The 17,015-nt window shown below is 39.8% G+C and overlaps 1 protein-coding gene across 2 annotated transcripts in view; it reads right to left on the bottom strand.

Moving 5' to 3' along the window:
• The window catches only part of banp (BTG3 associated nuclear protein), a 37,022-nt gene that overhangs the window by 18,705 nt on the left and 1,302 nt on the right, over window positions 1-17,015 (bottom strand). The window contains exons 2-12 of one of the 2 annotated variants that reach the window (XM_023406722.2): window positions 16,569-16,673; window positions 16,125-16,203; window positions 15,634-15,743; window positions 15,307-15,506; window positions 14,965-15,054; window positions 14,576-14,748; window positions 13,044-13,283; window positions 10,941-11,099; window positions 8,127-8,248; window positions 6,751-6,822; window positions 4,169-4,213 (exon numbers count right to left, since the gene is read on the bottom strand). In XM_023406722.2, the coding sequence (XP_023262490.1) occupies window positions 4,169-4,213; window positions 6,751-6,822; window positions 8,127-8,248; window positions 10,941-11,099; window positions 13,044-13,283; window positions 14,576-14,748; window positions 14,965-15,054; window positions 15,307-15,506; window positions 15,634-15,743; window positions 16,125-16,194 (1,281 nt within the window). In that variant the 5' untranslated portion in view covers window positions 16,195-16,203; window positions 16,569-16,673. The remainder of the gene's footprint in view (window positions 1-4,168; window positions 4,214-6,750; window positions 6,823-8,126; window positions 8,249-10,940; window positions 11,100-13,043; window positions 13,284-14,575; window positions 14,749-14,964; window positions 15,055-15,306; window positions 15,507-15,633; window positions 15,744-16,124; window positions 16,204-16,568; window positions 16,674-17,015) is intronic. The other variant, XM_023406721.2, reaches the window with a different exon arrangement.

Genomic DNA, 17,015 nt, shown 5'->3' with positions numbered 1-17,015 from the left:
AAAAAGCAACCTGATATATGCGGTCAAATGTAGTGAGGAGTGCAATGACCTATATATTGGGGAAACAAAACAACCGTTAAACAAAGGTATGGCCCAACACAGAAGGGCAAACTCTTCAGGCCCTGTCTCAGCTGTCTACTCCCACCTAAAGGAAAAGGCACACTCCTTTGAAGACAGCAATGTCGAAATCTTGGACAGGGAGGACAGATGGTTTGAAAGGGGAGTCAAGGAAGCCATCTATGTAAAAGTGGAGAGGCCATCGCTAAACAGGGGAGGGGGTCTGCGACACCATCTATCCCCCATCTACAATGTCGCCCTTTCATCGGTACCCAGGAGAGTCAACAACATAACCTCATACGACTCTCAACGATCGTCATCCACCAGGGGCTCACCTGACCCTAACGACTGTCGTTCACACGGGATAACAACAGGGTCACCTGACCCTAACGACGGTCGTCCACATGAGACCACAACAATGGTCAGGTGAAACCAGTACTTTCACAGGTACCTTGGTGGACCCACCCACAAGAGGTTAAATACCTGGGTCCTACTCCACTTTCTTGGTCAGATACATAAGAACTGATGAAGCCGCTTGGATAAGAGGCGAAACGTCTTCCACAGACAAATACAAGTCCAGTTGCCTTTGATTTAATCTGAGAAAGAGATCTAATAAATGTGTGTCTTCTCTAGAGGTGGTTGGTGGGGAAGGTGGAATTGGTTGCTATAAAAAAAAAAAGGAATGAAATGATAATGTGTAATTTCCTAGTTATGACCCCAAAAGTGAACGTGTGTATCCTCCATTCACATTTTAGAAGAAAAAAACCCTCTAGTGGCTGTTACATAAAAACACCTGTTGTAACAAAATGCCACAAAACAGTTTAATCACCAGATGGGCAGCGTGAGAAAGAACTTCCTGCCCTAAAGCCTTACTTCCAGACAAACATGATGAAATCATGAATGTGAAATTATGTGTTGGTCTTCACCGTCCATATGCGGCCTGAAATGGTACACAGGGCGGCTCTGCTTTGATCGAGACTCGCTTGGATATCAGAGCTTGGATAACGGAGTAACAGGAAAGGTCCTTGGTCCGAAACATTCAAGACAGAGATGGAGGAGGGGAGAGGGCTGAACACAGACAAAGACACTGGAAGGACACAAAGAACATTTAAGTCTCTGTGCAGGTGTGTGTACCATCTCACGGTTCTATGCCTCCGCCAACCAGTCAAGTTGCAGGAAATCTGGTCACAATCTCCCCTTCTCTTCCTGAGCTACAGAGCTGAATAATGGCCAGATGTTATTTTGTAGAACTTTATGCCACAGTGAAGTTGAACTTTGACCGTCTGGATAAAAAATGTCATCACTTCATCATTTTATCCTATTAGACATTTGTGTTAAATTGTTACATAATTTGCATATGAGTTATGGGCAACAACGTGTCATGTGAGGTCACAGTGACCTTGACCTTTGACCACCAAAATCGAATCAGTTCATCCTTGTGTCAAAGTGAATGTTTGTGCCCAATTTAAAAAAAAATCCCTCAAGGCGTTCCGGAGATATTGCGTTCACGAGACGTGGGAGAGACGGACAACCTGAAAACATAATGCCTCCAGCCACGGCTGTCGCTGGTGCAGAGGCATAAAAATTAGGTTTCTTCACAGCTTCACAAGTGCATCACTACATACTGCTTCATCTTTTCTGTACTCTGAAAAAAAATTATGGATTGCAGCTTCACAGATTGTGGCCACATTGCAACAGTGCAAAAGGTGGGTTCACAATTTTGAAAAACAGGAGGCTTGAGCTGATAAAAATTGATTAGTTTAAGCCAACTGATACACATCCAACTGACCATATTATGACATTTGCCTGTCTCTCTCTGTTCTGACTTTGTACCCTCTTGACTATATAAAACTGAGAAGTCTTTCATAACTACTACACCTGGTTTAATATAACTGGCAATGTAACCATAAACCAAGATTGAAATCATTATACACATTTATGTAGGTTTACCTACCAATACTTCAAAAATACTTCCACAATGCAGACTTCCAGGCAACTACAGATCAGTATCAGTATTATTTTCTTTTGGGTGACAGCTCTCCAGTGCACTTAGGGAAAAACTTTACTGAGCATATCATCATGAGCAAAATTAGGCTGAATGACATCCAAGTTGTACTGAGAGTAGGTTATAATTTCAGCCTCACTAAACAGTGAACTTATATCTCCTATACAATATTAGTTCAATACAAATAAATAACAAAACTAGGTCAAAACCTAGTATATGGCTGGACCACATATGGTCAATGTGCAAAATTGACATCATCGCATCCTATTTGCATTCTGCCTGGTGTCAACCGGTTGCTCACAGATACAGTATTTTAACTTTCTTATTTGGTGTCTCACACAACACACAGCCTCCGTCTGGGATCCAAAACTGCAGAAGGTAACAGGTCATTATTTGAGACAAACTTGTATTAGAGGAAGGTCTTGATTTCTTGTCTTGCTTGATATGCAGCAGTGGTCATACAGGCATTTTAGTATGAAGCCTCATTTTCAGTCGCTCCTGTTTGCTGTGTTATATTTAATGCATGTTATATTATGTGTTAATACAAACTAAACACTTCCTGTAATCATTTCAAATTAAAAGCCTTCTAGCGTTGCAGTGGATGATGTCTAGTTATTCCTCTCCCTCCTTTAGTAATAATGATACATGTCATGAAAGTAGGTTATTTGCTGTAATGGGATGAGGCTCAGTAAATTGAAAGTGCTACTCTGCTTCCCTGCAGCTCCAGAGCAGCCAAGAAACCCGGGCGGCTGGGTGACTGTCTGTAACAAGAGGCACAGCCGTAAGCCAACAGTTGGCATCAATACACGGTCCAGTCATGTACCAGGTTTATATCTTTTCTTGTTTGAAAAAAGTCTCCAAATCTAGTAACAAATGTGCTAAATTGGCAACACTGCAGGCTGTAAACGCCCCCCTAATAGAACCTGTTTGCGCCAAATCATTCTGAAAGGGCAAGGGCCAATGGTGAACCTCCAACTCAGTCACATGGTATTCTGCTGACCAACGGTGGAAATACGATCAGTCAGGGACTTTCAAGATCTATTGTGTATATACCTGTGGTTTCTAGTGCATATTATTTCACCAGCTGCCTCTTTCTATTAGTACTATCTAGATATCCTCAAAATAAACTGGAAGATGGACATTGGTCTAATATTTGTTTGCCAGGTGTGGTCATGAATGCTGCATTGGGTAAACTGCTTAAAACTATTCAGCAAAATATTCCTAAGACACCCACTTCAGGGTCACCACACTCACAGTGACAGTACAGCAGAGGGCATGAGGACGACATCACCATACACAGAAGTCACCAAGGGTCACTACCCTGAATGGCAAAAACATCCAGCATCTGCCGGGTGCAGTCACACGGAAAAACAAACACTGAAAACATAGTTAAAATGGTAAAAGGCTGTTGTCCAATGACTGCTCAAATAGATAAAAAAAAAAGCACAGCTTTTTTTCAGAACCACCACTGAAGGCTGTAATGAATGAAGAGAAGCAAAGATACAGTATCACTCCACTTTAGACTGTTAATTGGAATCCTGGTAGTAAAACATTAATTAGTGGTTGCTATTTGGTGTTAGGTACTGTATATTGTGTTTTTGAGGAAAGTATTATCTCTCATTCTAATTGGACTAGTGAGTGACTTTGTGCAGTTGGTATTGAATTAAGTGAACATATATAGACAGAATCAGCGTCATGTCATGTCATTAACAAACTTTCAAAGTTTGTGTCCTGCACCAATTTGCCACCATTAATCTAAAGGCTAGAGAGTTAGAGTTTTGTTAATGATGGAGTGTTGGATAAAAGGGACAAGGTTGATGCCTGTCCATGTTTCTTCATGTCTGCAGAATCAGAAGATAAAAAGAGCCTGCTCATCCGGACTGTAGGGTTTAGGACCATGAGACACGTGAATCATTTGTAGAAGATATGATGAAGACTTCTGTATAAAGCTGGACAGCCATTTTTCTTGCGCAAAACCACACATTACTGTTATCCAGCCTTTTTTTGTGATGGACTAGTATGAAATGATGTAAATATGTGGTTTATTGTCTGCAGCATATTAGTGTATTGTAACTTTTATTTAGCCTACTATAATTGTGTTCTTACCTGTCCATCCTGACCGACATGCACCTGGTGGATCTGGAGGTTTCCCTGAAATAGAGAAATGACAAGTCATGACATCATCCTGCTGCCACACACATTTAGATGCCTTTTACCTAGGAAACCTAAAGCCATAAAAAATACATCTTGCCCACATCTTTGTCCTCCTATACGCCTTAACCTGATTACTACGACCTTCATCGCCACAAGGGAATTCAAACCATGAAGTAGCGCTAAACTGAACCCGTCCTTCTTGTGATCAACAATGTGCTGCCTGACAATGGCAATATCTGAGAACAGTTTGAACTGTTTTTACAGGATTCTGAGTATGCAGGGTTTTGGCAGAGGAGTATTAACACATGATGACATAAGGGACATAAGTCATAAGAGGTGGATGCCGTGTCCTTGTATTTATGTCAACTGTCCTGTCATTTTTGGCTACACCAAGACTCCTGTAAACAAAAACAGAACCCATTTGCACAGGCACAAGCCCATCACAGTCTCATCAGGATGCAATGACCATCATAAAATCACTGAACACCCGCAGAGTCATTAACAAGACCACATGAGAGAGGGCATCATGCAAGCCATATTTAGCCAACCCCAAGTCTCAGCTGTTTTCGCTTGCTAATTGTATTTCATGTATGTATGCAGCACTGTCTGCGCTGCCATATGGCCAGAGAGCGATGTAATCTCTCAAACAGCTCATTTCCTTTTCAAGCACGCTAAAACCAATGTCTATGATGAAAGGAGCCCGTTCCTAATGAAAACATATTCTGTGAGTGGCAGTTGGGAGAAGTGGGATTTTGTTGCTAAGCTTTGAACTCCAAAAAACAAACAATATCATGGAATGGGAAGGAGAGGAGGAGGAAAAAATCTGGGCTCAGCCACAAAGAGCAGGAAAAGCTTTAGAGCTTTTCTGCCTCCAATTCTCTCCGTCTCTCTCACTCAATTGTGCATTTCTCCCTCTGAGCGTCCTTTAGCACAACTGAAGAGGAAATGAGAAAAACACTTGGTCAAGGTGTCAATTGCTTTTGCATAACATTCAAGCCGTCATACATGTGAGGCACGTATCGTATACAGTATGTGATTATGTGTGTGCGTCTGTGTACACAGACTGGCGCCTTGAAATAAATCTCTCCCCCACTTCCTTGAAAAAATCATTAACAATGATGCTGATGCGGAAATTCCTCTTCAGCAATCGGTTCAGTTTGGAGTTAAGATTCTGATTTCAGCTGGCAGGCCAACACTGTGTGTGCATGCAGAAATGCTATTATGTAGAAACAAGTCATAGCCTCATGCACAAGCAAGCAGATATATAAACAGTAAGATGTTCTATACGGAACATCTGCTAAAATTCACTAATGACCTTAACGTCAGATATTGCTTGGGGGCATTCACTGGGATAGATGTTAGCATTGGGAAAACAGAACATGCACGACTCAAAAGCCACAAAAATGCTTGATGATTCTAACCACACTTATTTGACAGATGAAAAATAATAGTTTGATAATTTGGCTCCTTCTTTTTGAAGTAAACTAGTTTACAGTCTACAAAACATGAGTTGTTCAATCGCAAATTCATAAAAAACAAATGGAAATGGGTGTAGCTGAAAGTTAGACTTATTCTTCTTCCACACAGCTAAAGGTATTCCCGCCCTTTTCTGAAGAAACATTTGGCGAGCTTTCAGTGTGACAGAGAGCTTCATCACAGAATACTGTAACTTAGTTGAGTAATGTGCTGGGGAGGCTATAGTGTGGTAATCTTCCCATCGGGTAATAAACTTGATACAACACCAGTGTTACCGATTACACTGGACATTTCACAAAAAACGTCAGCCCAGTATCTGTAGTTCAGGGTCTCTATATCTTGCACCCGGTGCAAAGCAGCGCCAAGCACAACTCAAGTGTCTTTGCTAGTTTCAGACCGACGCAGTTGTCATTTTTCCATTCAGCACCCACATTGTTTAAGTAGTAAATGCACTTGCGTACAGTTACCTGAAAAAGTTTACATCAAGTTTATATTCCCTTTGTTCATAATTGTTGATTGTTGATTACAAAAAAGCTTAATGAATAGCTAAATTAAGTCAAATCTATGTATTCCACCTTTCACTTGCGAAATAAAGACAAAAAACTTTGATTTAGAAAAGGCAAAACAGAAATTGTCTTTTGTACGCAGGCAATCAGGTGTATTGTAGATGTCAGATACACTTGCAGAACTTACATGGTCACACAAATATTAAGGATAATTTCAAATAGCCAGTCAAATAATGCAAGTAATTCGCTAACAGGAAGTCAACCAAATTACAAACCAGACTTCCAACACATAACATACTGCATACTGACATTCCCACACTAAAGTAGACAATACTCATTTTCTTCCCCACAAACCTCTTCTTTCTCTAGCATGACTTCACTGTTATATTCTGTTTGGAGAAAAATTCCCCTGAGTGACAGAGAAATTTTATATAACACGAAGAATGACTCAAGAAAAGGAGTGGTTGATTGTTTCTCTTTTCTTTTTCTCACTCTCACACAAACACGTGCGCGCGCACACACACACACACACACACACACACACACACTTGCCTCACTGTCCTGTGTGATCTGCACCTCCTCTCCTTGTGGCACCTGGGCAATATGCAACTGACCCTGTGGAATCTGAAAGACACAGGTGAAGGATGAGAGACAATAGAGACTGGAACAATTTCACAAATATTATCAGTAAAATGAAGGCATGTTTTCCTTTAATCTTAAACATTATTTTCAACTACAATGAAATTCATTGTAACTTTAGAATATCCCTTCTTGATTTGTCTACTGACATCTATATCATATTAGCTTCAGATAAACTTATGAATAGATTTTTACACAGAATGAGGACAGTGGATTTTGTCCCTCATCACTTCAAAATCATAATAGGAAGACATCTTTTTAAATGGCCAGTATGAAGAGGAGGAATGAAAATAACTAAGAAAAAATTTTAATGTTAATATGGTTATGCAAGTATTGTTTTAAGACAGACTGGAGCATTTGTGAACCAATGTTTGAAGCTTATTTTTTGCTGCAACATCCAGAATGCAATTCATTTACTAAGCAGCCCTTGTGTGGTATGTGTAATCTGGCAACAACACAATACAAATTTTGTTTGGTAATTAAGGTTACAGGATTGTATCACTGCCAGTAAGTATACTTTATTTCCTCTGGTGTACTAACAGTACTCATAAATTTCAGGCTCAGCTGCACCCTTTAATACTCTGCAGTGTCGGGAGGGTAATAACTGCACAGTGAGCTCTTGACAATCTTTCTCTCCCACTCTTTCACCTTCTCCCTAACTTCTCTTCCTGTCTGTCCGCCCTCTATCTTTTATGCCTGTTCCTTCCTTTCACATATGAGTCACTCATCACCAGTACCTCCAAATCCATGCATCATCCAGCAACCCATTAACAACAGAAATACTCAACACTGTAAATTATGAGGTAGCTTTGTGCCACTGTCATTTCAAAAAGTGAGCACATCAATAAGTCAAGGTGCAGAACGGAAATTACTTCTCTAATGTTCACATAGTAGTTTGTGTGTTACATCCACTATTACATTTTTTAGTTGGCAACAATAACTTTGCAGCTCAGGCAAACGCACTTGTAGCACTAGGACAAGACGATCTAATTCACTTTCCTCATGAAAAACCCATCCTGTCAAACACTGTTCCACAGCTTGTGTGCGTATCTCTCACTGACTGCTGAAATACACAACAAGTAAACAAGACTGAGCCAAGCTTCACTCATTCATTGACATAAGCTGTGCTGCATTTCTGCAGAATGCTGTATTTGTCATATTGTGAGAGAGGAAGATAAAGACTGATTCTCTTGACTGTTAGAGAACACTTTGTTTTGTGTTTGCCTGTAAATAAGATGTTTGCTCATTGATTCAGAGAAAGAATAAGGGATGTAACGTCTGATACTCACCACCTGAACTTGTCCATCCTCGCCAATACGGTGAAATTGGACCTGCTGATTGGCCAGCGTGTAGTGCAAGGTTTGTTGAGTGGCAGTCTCAATGTGGGCTGTTTCTTCTGCAAGGCCTCCCTCTGGTTAAGAAGACAAGCATTATGGTCACTGGTGCACTCATGTATAGTGGAAGTAGGTAAACAACTGATTCCAGCATACATCAGAAATGAGGATGAGGTCCCCACCCCACATACACACACACGATCATGCAAAGGGCCTCTTATAAAAAAAAATTTTTTTTAAAACCTGGCTAATTCCCAGGCCATCTGCTGGATGATGGCATGTTTATACTTCATCCAACGCCTAAATACACAACAAGGACTCCAGATAGCCATCCAAACACACTCATGGTCTAGCAGCCAAACACAAACTCCAGGCCTCAGTCTAAACACCCGCTATTACACCAGCAGTCTGAAACTCCTGCATGAGCGCATCACACCACCCGTCACAGCTACACACCAACCCGAACACAATGTCAGCAGTCAAAGACGCACAGCACTCAGTGACATTGGAATCTACACCACAGGCCACAAAACAAGTAAAATTACACCTTCTCTTGTAAGACATCAATATGTGCAACAATAAAAACACCATTTGGGAGAAGTGAGAGCTGAAAGGATTTGAGGCCACGTCTTGTAACAAACCATGCAGCTGTTAAGTTTGCAGAGGAAGGCAGTCTGACAATTTTTTGGACAACGAAAATAAAAACTGAATCTAGCTTTAAATGACATAAAACATACAACACATATCACATACACCTCAAAGGTTCTGTTTTGTGTTCTGTTGCTTTGAAAAGTAAGGCTGTTTCCCATCTGTCATTATTACGGCTATGTATTGTATTATGGAGATAATCCTCAGGACTTTTGTTTGCCAGACCAGGAAGCAAGACACAGGTGGCTTATGAAAACTACAGTTTTGGTCTGAGCTTTACTTGCTGGTTCACTGGTAAATAATGGTTTTAAAAGCAGAAGGATTGCCTCTTTCCAGTCCATTAAGATGTAATCTGATTAAGGAAGCAATGATTGTTTGGTGCGTGTCTTTGCATGTTTGTGCATGCACAATCTGAACTAGTATTTGTGTTGTACACTCTGGGGTGTGTGTGGCCTGAAGAGGCAGGGTCTGACAATCCTCCCCTCGTGTGTGCTCACAGGATATTTGGGTTTCCCCTGCAGTCTTACTTTTCCCTGGTCAGAGGTGAGAGGTGATTGCTCACAGGGAGGGAAGGACAGCAAGCATTGTGTGCAGATTACAACCATCTGCAGCAATACACATTCACACTGTCACACATCTGAATTTGGGTTTAGGTCTTGAAATAGCTTTCATATAGATGATGAAATAGGGCCTGTCATAGTTCACTATGTGGGTGACTATGTTTGTTGATAATTTGCATCGTCATTTTCCTGCATAAAATACAGGATAGAATAGAAGAGGAACTGAAAGAGAAATAATAAAATAATATGTCTATTGGTGCAAAACAGACAATTAATGAGAAAAAACTTAGAGGTCATACCAAAATTAACCAACTGAAAATTTATACCAAATTAATTTACACCTGCGTTAATACTAATGGCAAGTATCTTGGTGAACTAAACAGTAAAGTGTTATAGAAGTGACACTTCACTGGTAGCAATCTATAGTAAACTTTGGTCACAACCATGAGAAAGTTTTGTCTGTTAAGTGAAGAAGCTGATAAGACTTGGTTGAGCACCAGTTCAAATTCACCTACCAACCACCTAATGTCACATGCTGCTAAAGCCAATAGAAACTGAAAACCAGTAGTGGCGTCACTGGCTTGTAAGCAAAAGAAACAGCAGAAGATGTCTCTGTTTTTTGGGTCTGTAGTTGATTCCCGTAACTGTGCATCTTGTTTCATCAGAAAACAACCACAGAAACGTAGCAACGTTATCAGCCGATAAAGACTTATGAGAGCGGAGCAAGGTTGGTAATACGTTTGCTCAGACCATGGAGATAAGTTTTAATATGCTCACTCCCAAAGCATTTCACAAGAAAGGTGTCAGAGGGTTCCAGAGTACTTTGATTTCTTAAATACAAAGATTCAGAAGCTTAAAAAGGTTGCCTTGAATGTGATATTTATCATGTTGGAATTCACCATTCTGCAATTAAACGCTATATCTGCATGATTATTTGTATTTGTCATGATAGTTAACTTAGTATTTTATATGTTGCTTACGCTGGTTTGTTCTCTGATAACCTTTATCAGTTATGTTTGTGATAAAGAGTATATCTTATCCTAGACCAAATGTAAAACTATGTTTTGTTCTGGAATGTAACTGGAAAGTTGTAAAAAGCAGGGTCATCTTAGATTTGAGAACTACACATAATCTATTTATGGTTTCAACATTCTTTTACTCTCTTTTCTGCTGTGTCTTTTTTTGCCACTCTCTCTCTCGCTCTCTCTCTCTCTCGAGCAGCATATAGATAAAGTCTGAATCTTATAGCATATATAGTAAATCTTAAGAAAATCAGATGTCCTTAGTATGAATGTTAATGCATCAAAGGTATTAAAAATCAACTACAACCCTCACTGTTCAGGATACATGAGATCTAAATATGAAGTCATTATTATGTACTTCTTGAGTTTCACAACAATGTACACATAGACACATAAACACCACATCCTTGTTCACGTGTGCCATGGTCGGTAGACAAAGAAAGTTATACAGATCTGAGAATGTCTTACTTCTCCCAAACACAACAGCAGCGCAGACAAATACATGCTTTACAGTCCCTTGATAATAATCAGTACTTTACCTGTGACTGAAGTGCGAGGTGTGCGTTTGGAAAAACTCTTGACAGCCAGACTCTGGCCACGTTGCTTGCGTCTCCAGGCTGTGCGACACTTTGAGTCAATGCTTTGCTTGATGCGGTACCAGTCTGACTCGGTGATGCCAAATTTGTGGAACAAGTGACCTGTTGGGGCATGGAAAGGTCAAAGGTCATCACATATTGTATCATTACGGTAATAATTATGAGTGTATCACAACCACAAATTGACATGTCCCAAGGCTATCTCCTTTCCAGTGTTTCAATGTCCTTTCACCTTTGATTTTCTTGCTTTGACAATTGGTGGAGGAAACAAGAAAGTCACGTATACACAACAACAATGTCAGATACACAATTTACAGGTGAAATGTTGTTTTATAATAAATGTTGAAGAACGTGTATTTGCATAAAAATATGTATGTAGTAGGCTTGTTGGTATGCTTCGTTCGTCTTTATAACAGAATACAATAAAATTACCTACATAAAGCACATACACTCTTTGCAATAATATTTACAGGATACAGAAATTGGAAGAGATTTAATGCCAGCTTTACCACACAATAAAATAAAGCAACAGATTACTGCAATAGAATAGATATAGTCTGAACATAATGAAGCTATCTGTTTGGCTACAGGAAACGGTGTTTGCATTCGGGACACTTAATCTGTAACTGATGTACAGTTTAATGAAAATGGAAGGAAACAATTGTCCTGATTCTGTTTGCTTTTCCTCCATAGTCTACACCATTGGACAAGAAGTGTTAACACAGGATGGTGACTGTTCCTCATTCCTCTCTCAGTAGAGATACAGGAGATATGTGCAGGTGAGCCTGGATTCAGCTTATTTAGTGGCCGTCTACCTCAGTGCCATGAACTGTTTAAAGGGGGTGAGCCGCTTGACAGCTCATTTCTACATAAATTAACAACACGTGTAGCCTGAGGCTAGAAAATGAGAAAACGAGAGTTGAGGGGTATCAGCAGATAGTGGGATGGCAGCGTACGGCAGCCATTTCACACCTGATGGGTCCTGTACAGACAGGCATGGCAGGTGCTCCTTAATTCCTTTTTTTCAGGCTGGAAGAATGAGTCACCCAAAAGTCACATGGTAATGCTCCAGCCTCTGCATACCTCTATGTCAGGCCAAATCTGCATGTAACTACACACACCCACACTGCTGAGAGGAAATACGGGTAATCAAGTACACAAACACTTGTGTAAAGCCATTGGGGATGTTCACTAAAACCGCCTGCAGGGGGCACAAGATGAACTCTGTAGAATAGGCTACAGCTAACAGAGCCCCACTTTAAAATATTATACGAGCCATGTAAATATAGTATATGGCCATAGGACTTTCATAAATATCCATCTGTCTACCACCATAACCTTGAGTCTGCTTAATCAGGAATCAAAGGGTTCACTGAATTGAGGGTGACTCCATTAGGATCTTTCTACCAGACATGTGCTTGTCATTTAGAGTCTGGTATGTTATAAAATGTGTTGCGCATTAATGCGTGTGTGTGCAGTGATGAATGCATGTTGTTGTAACCCACCTTGGGAATACAGACTGCAGTCTATTTCTGTGTTCAATTCAGTACCGCTTTCTAATGGAACACGGATGAAATGTAGGAAGGTCTCAGAGAGTTCATTTATTGGAGGGGGTTTAAACTCCAGCTGAGTGACATTTATTATTATAATTTAAATTATGCAGAAATCATGTATGAATCACGTGATTAACATCAGTTACTAGACACTGCCTTGGCAGTTATTAGTGGGTGGCATTGCCAACTAAGTCATCACAAACTTGCAAGTTCAAACACCTCAGAAACACCTGACAAGGACTCAAGGGGTAAAACAACAAAATGTCAGCTCCTATGCATACTTTTAAGGATATTCTTTTTCTGGCTTTACCTCTGAGGCTCGAGAGGGTCTGTCAGTTCTGGTAGCTGGTACATAAAAAGACGCATTTTGAAAACTGGCTTGTCATGCAGTAATGTTTACCACCAGGTACTATCACTGTCTATAACCTATCACAAAGTGAAGCAGTTGGCATGAAATTGATACGCTTGTCAATACTAGATGGACAGGACTTACAGCGAATGCCATAGATCATTAGCGGATCCAGCTGCTTCTTGCCATGTTTTCCCTGCCCTGAGAGATTTGACATGGCTTGGACCTCTCGATGGAACAGGTAGTCCAACAGCGTCAGTGCCATCTTCTCTGCTGTACGGCAGTTTGTGCTGATATGAAGCATGTCAGCTGGAGACACCGGGCAACGAACTCGCATCTCTGGGTTGTTCTCATCACCCAACCAGGTGCCCTCTGGATAATCATCTAGAGGACGGAGGAGGAACATTTCTTCAAACACAGCTACACAGCTCTCTTTCAACAAATCTGTAGTTTGTTAATAATAATAATAATAATAATAATAATAATGATGAACAATATGTAAATTCCAATTAAATTCTACCTTTCCTTCACTGAAGAAAAGCAAAATATATCCACTCTACAAAATGTATTGATTCACAGGTTGAGTGTGAATCAATACTCAATCCATACTACACTGGTACAGGCACCAAGACTCTGTACCGTGTAATACAATAGCACACCCATGTGGCAATAAAGACGAACTACGTAAAAAATGGGCAAACCTGTCTTATTATTAAAGATATTAAAAGGCAGAATATGTGGTTTGGCTGTTCGCTCACAGCATATGTTAGCTCTTAAGCTCACCACACAAACAAAGTCACAAACAAAGCATGAGACACACTGTTCTGAACACCACATGGTACTATCTAGCTAATGCTGACTAACATTATTTTATCATGGTAACCCACAGCTGCAAATAAATGAACAATAGTTTGCCTTTGAAGATAACCAAGAACTTCCCAAGTCCACTGCAAATGACCAAACCAACAATCACCGAAAAAATAACAACAATGTGGACTTCATTTAGGTTCGCACAATTACAAGTGAACCATTGTCTCTAAGGCTCAGCCAGAACCACTGAGTAAAGCTACTGAAAACATGAATGACCAATCAGAACATTTATCAGTACAGTCTGAGACAGAACCACAGGGACATGAATGACACATCAGCACAGTTTGCTTTCCATTCAATATGGAAACAAGTTAGCCACATTAGACAAGTGCAATTAAAAGCAGTTATTTAAAGTAGTTATAAACAATTTAATGTGGGATAATTATCTTCATAATATATTACAACTGCCTACTGCATTATAGAGTTGAAACAGAGGACTGCCACTGCTGCTTTGTTATTTGTGAGATAGGCATTGTTCCCCTGCTAGTGCTGAGAAATCATGAAAGAATTGGAAGTCATGTTGACAGTCTAAATAAAGCAAAGAGAGTTTTGCTGTTGACTTAGCAGATGTAAGACTTGTGTTTCCTTTGGCTGACTGTAGAGATTTGGGCCAAGGTGGTAATCATTCTCTATACCAGGAAAAAAAATTGATTTTGAAACCAATAAACCTGTAACTTTTACTTGTAATTGTATGTATATACACATGTGAGAAGTACAGACTAAAAGAGAACAAGGGCAATAACACATACATTATGTAGTAGAGTATGTGTTTTCTATGTGTCTATATCAACAGCATGGAGTCATACCTTCTGAATTGAGTGTGATGAGTGTGACATTTTGGCCATTTTGCGCGTTGCTTGAATGGCCACCATTGGAAACAGAGTCACTGGCCTCTGAGCCGCTCTCCTGTTCCTCCTGACTCTCCTCAGGGCCCGGCACCTTTACCAGGATTGTGTTCTGCCGCCGCCTTGTCACAGTGCTGAAAAGAAGCACAAATATACAATCAGCAGGTCAAACATACAAAAAAATCAGATTCCGTACAGTCCTCTGTTGCTAAGACTGGAAATTGGGGAATTGGACATTTGTTTACTTTTGCCCAACAGTGAACATGGCAATGTTTATGAGGCACTGTGTTGGAAAGGATTATAACATTTCTCACTAAACATACTGCATAGTGTCAATGTGAGCCACTCACTTGCTTAGCAGGTTCTCTAGCGGGGTGTCCTCTTGGCTAGAGCCCTTTGGGTGTTCACTGCTCACTATCACATTTGTTTGTGGAACAACACTGAAAGAGAAGTTGAAAACAAATTGATTGATTAACTGCCACATGTTTGTGTGGTTTGCACAGTCTAAACTAAGCCTAAGTGACCTGGTTCTGCTGGTCCCTATAATCACAATACAGCTTTGTCAAATGACTAAAAGGACCTTTGCCCTCTAAAAAAATTACACCTACTTCATTGGACTGCACTCCACGCCTGAATGGACACAATTTTTAAACGGCTCAAAAGGTGAATGTGGGCAAACACTTTTAACTTACCATCGCACTTTGTTCCAAGTTTGAGTGGCCCCCTGAGGCGACCCTGCAATCATAGGAACCTGGATAGGACTCTTGGCACAGGGTACCATGCTGTCCAGTTTGCGTCCAAGGGCTTTGCATGTGGCATCCAGAGCCTGTAACTTTGACTCAATTCCCTCCAACCGGTGGCTGATTGATGTGGTGAATGAAACCAAGAAGTTCTGGGAAGAGAATAAGATTTTGAATGTGTAATTTATCGCTGGAATTGTTATTTTCAATCCAGTAATTGTAAAAAAAAATTATAAAAATGTAATGCTTTACACAGTGTCCATTATACAGAGCTGTTACCTTGATAAAATGTATGTCTTGGTTGTTGCTGTTGCTCTCTTGACTGTTACTTAATTTCCTCTTTTTCTTCTGAGGCCTTTCTTCATCGTCCTCATGACTGTCCAGCATGTCTGGCATGAATCATATACAGAGACACGCTTGAAACTAAATTAACAGACTTTTTTTTTCTTTTTCTTTTTTTTATTAATATCACCCTGAAATGTCCAGATCAAAGCTATGTCCCTGTTCCAATCCACAGCAATAGTACCGATCATCCACTGATATTGAACCTGAACCCCATATAGTGTTTATTATACACATTCAAAACAACAGTTAGAGTTATTGATTAAATGCCCATGATTAATAGTGCTGCACTTGCTTAATTCAGAACCTAACCACATCTGGTGAAAAAGAGAAGAGAATGTTTATATCCAGTAATTCACTATACAGTACACTGATCAGAATAGACAGAAAAATAATAGGTTTTCATATTGCTTCATAGGACTCCTTACCTGTACGGTCATTCTGGTTAAAGTCCTCCACTGTAATTTGCACAATTTCATCCAGCTCTTGCTCAGACATTGTTCACAGCTGAAATTTAAAAAAAAAGACAGCAAAAATATTTCTTTACTGTCATGCTACTAGAAGGCAGAATAGCTTTATGTTGTGTCAGTTCCACTTAAAATATTACGTGTCACACAACTGAAGTCATCTCAAACAATATATACTGCATTTAATTTGTTTGTATGATTCAGGGATGTTTAAAAAAGTGTCATACAGAAATAATTTACCTCTGGCCAAGAATACAACTGATCAATGTGAATGTAACACTATACTTTGTCATGGGTAATGTTTAGACTCAGTTATGAGGTATGATTGCCATATGTACTATATACTGCTGCTTTTTAATCACATTATAATGCTGTTTGTCTGTTTTTTATCTTGTCTGTACTAACCTTTCCAGGAACTGCATACGATACGACTGCTACAATAAAAGCGCTTGTCTGTACACCACTGATATCCCATTTGTCTCCATGTCCTACCAATATGATGTACCTCCACTGTAGTAAGAAAGAGTTGTGATGTAATTGTATTTGCTTTTGATTGTACAATCAGTATTTTGTGTTCCATGATAATTGTACAGACATCTACAAATTAAACACAAACATGAGTAAACATTCATTTCTGTGCATCAAATCAATGAACAAAATCCCCTTTCTTGTCTAATTACTATGCATTTAAGTCTACCATAGTTTTTATTTGCGCTTTCATCTGAATTCATTTAGCCTCTTTAGGTACATAACATTGTAAGCACGAGTGTGACAGCTGAATTTTACAGGTTCTAAATTGGAGGGAGTAAAATTCGCAGGCCAGGATAAAAGTATCCACCCAAGATAGTTTTT

Source organism: Seriola lalandi, unplaced genomic scaffold (genome assembly GCF_002814215.2).
Source record: "Seriola lalandi dorsalis isolate HSWRI2012SDOR001 ecotype SW California unplaced genomic scaffold, Sedor1 jcf7180002054314, whole genome shotgun sequence".
In the NCBI taxonomy this organism is placed as follows: domain Eukaryota; kingdom Metazoa; phylum Chordata; class Actinopteri; order Carangiformes; family Carangidae; genus Seriola; species Seriola lalandi.
Note: the sequence above shows the minus strand (reverse complement) of the source record. Positions and strands in the feature narration are given on the sequence as shown.